This window comes from Triplophysa rosa, linkage group LG14 (assembly GCF_024868665.1).
Source record: "Triplophysa rosa linkage group LG14, Trosa_1v2, whole genome shotgun sequence".
NCBI classification, from domain to species: Eukaryota; Metazoa; Chordata; class Actinopteri; order Cypriniformes; family Nemacheilidae; genus Triplophysa; species Triplophysa rosa.
The window spans coordinates 5,437,398-5,439,493 of NC_079903.1; the positions used below are offsets into that span (position 1 = coordinate 5,437,398).

Here is a 2,096-nt window from a genome sequence, read left to right on the forward strand (position 1 = left end):
ATGGTGTTTAATCTACACAGAAATCAAATAACCAGATAAGATTTAACATTTTACAGTTTGTCTTATATGGTTGTATGGCTTTAACAATGTCAAAAGAGGGGGGGGGTGTCTTCATGCAAAGCAAGCCATGTGTCTCCTGACACATTACAAGATATAAAAGTACAAGCACATATACTGGAGAGCCATAGTTCCTCTAAAACAACAGACACAGGGATTCAGAAGTAAGTAACACACATATTCCGGGGAAATGGTGAGATGATCATACAGAAGGTATTTCAGTGAAGCAGTGTTTGTAATATGTGTTTACATGGTTAAACATTTGTCTGATATTGATACAAAATGGATATATTTTATATTATTATTGTTAAAATAAATGAATCAGGCCAAATTCCTTTTAACATTTTCAGAGAATTTATTTGTTTTACTACATGTACTGTACGTACTTAATGCATTTTATAACTAAAGAGTTTCACTATTTTGTTTCTATAATGTAATATAAATATAATGTGATATAAATAATGTATATCGGTTCAGCTTTGTATAAGAACATATTGTACTGTTTTTAATGCCTTATTAAGCAGTTTAGTGAAATTTCCTCAATGTCTCGAATTTCTTGTCTCCAGCCACCCGTGAAGAAAGAACCTGAAGTCAATAAAACCATCTTGTGTTAATGGAAAATCAAACATATTTTTACTTCATGTTGTTTGAAAGGCTTGGACATATGCGATATGCTTCGTTCAGTTTGGGGTTTGTTTTATACTGTGTCATTATATTCCTTAATGCACTTATTATTCTTGCAGTATGTCTGGAAAGGACGTTGCACCAGCCCATGTACATTCTGATTTCATGTTTGTCCATTAACTCTGTGTATGGTACAGCTGCCTTTTTTCCCAGGGTACTGACAGACTTGCTGTCTAATACAAACATAATTTCCTTTAACGCGTGTCTCTTGCAGACTTTTGTTATTTTCTCATATACAGCAAATGAGTTTGCAATATTAATGCTAATGGCATTTGACAGATTTGTGGCAATCAGCAAACCTTTAGAATATCATAACATAATAACTTTGAGGGTTCTTACAGCTTTAATCGTCATACACTGCACTTTTCCAATGTTTTGTCTTAGTATCTCTGTTCTTTTGACTTCTAGACTGAAAATGTGTGATAATAAATTGTGGAAGGTGTACTGCCACAATTATGAAATTGTTAAGCTCTCTTGTGCAAACACTTTAATTAGTAACATTTGGGGTATTCTTTTATTGATTGTAACTTGTGTTGTTCCATTAATTTTAATATTATATTCATATGTTAGAATTCTTATCGTTTGTCATAGAAGCTCATCACAGTTCAAGAGCAAAGCTTATCAAACTTGTATTCCACACATAGTTATCCTTTTAAATTTCTCAGTTGCCATTGTTTCTGAGATCACCTTAAGCCGGTTTGTGAATTTAGAAATGCCAATAGGGCTGTCTGTCCTTATTTCATTAGAGTTTATTGTTGTACCACCCATCCTCAACCCACTTGTTTATGCGTTAAACTTTACTGATATTCGCAAAAAGATTATTTGCCTCATGAAAGCATCCAGGTAGATGTGTTGTGTTGTGTAAATCTGGTAGAGAGTTTCACTGAACCTATTTAAATTGTAAAATCAAATAAATGGTAAAAAGTAAAGGACAAATGGGATCCCTTTTTCGAAATCAAAGTTTGCTTTTTGATGCAATCACATTTTCCAGTGTTTATGTATGTTTGGTAACACTTTAGTATAGGGAGCAATTCTCAGTTTTAACAAATTGCCTATTAGCTTGCTTATTACTATCATATCGACTGTTATGTGTACTTATAAAGAACATATTATTCTGCATGACCACATTCTACATCCCTTATACCCCGCGCCTAAACCTAAACGCTACAGCTACCTTTAATACCTATTGGCATGATCACAGATACATTTATAATATACAATTTTCTAAAACAACAGTGTTATAAGCTGGGGTCTCAAAACACTGAAATACCACAAAAATACCAAGAAATTATGCACATTTACTTTGCAAATAAGGAAAGCAATTTTCACTACATTTCCTTACAACTCACTTTTCT

The 2,096-nt window shown here is 33.0% G+C and overlaps 1 protein-coding gene across 1 annotated transcript; it reads left to right on the forward strand.

Moving 5' to 3' along the window:
- Positions 1-670: 670 nt before the first annotated feature.
- On the forward strand, positions 671-1,588 carry LOC130565171 (olfactory receptor 51I2-like). Its single transcript, XM_057351755.1, has one exon. The coding sequence runs from the start codon at positions 671-673 to the stop codon at positions 1,586-1,588; it is 918 nt and encodes a 305-aa protein (XP_057207738.1).
- Positions 1,589-2,096: the final 508 nt, after the last annotated feature.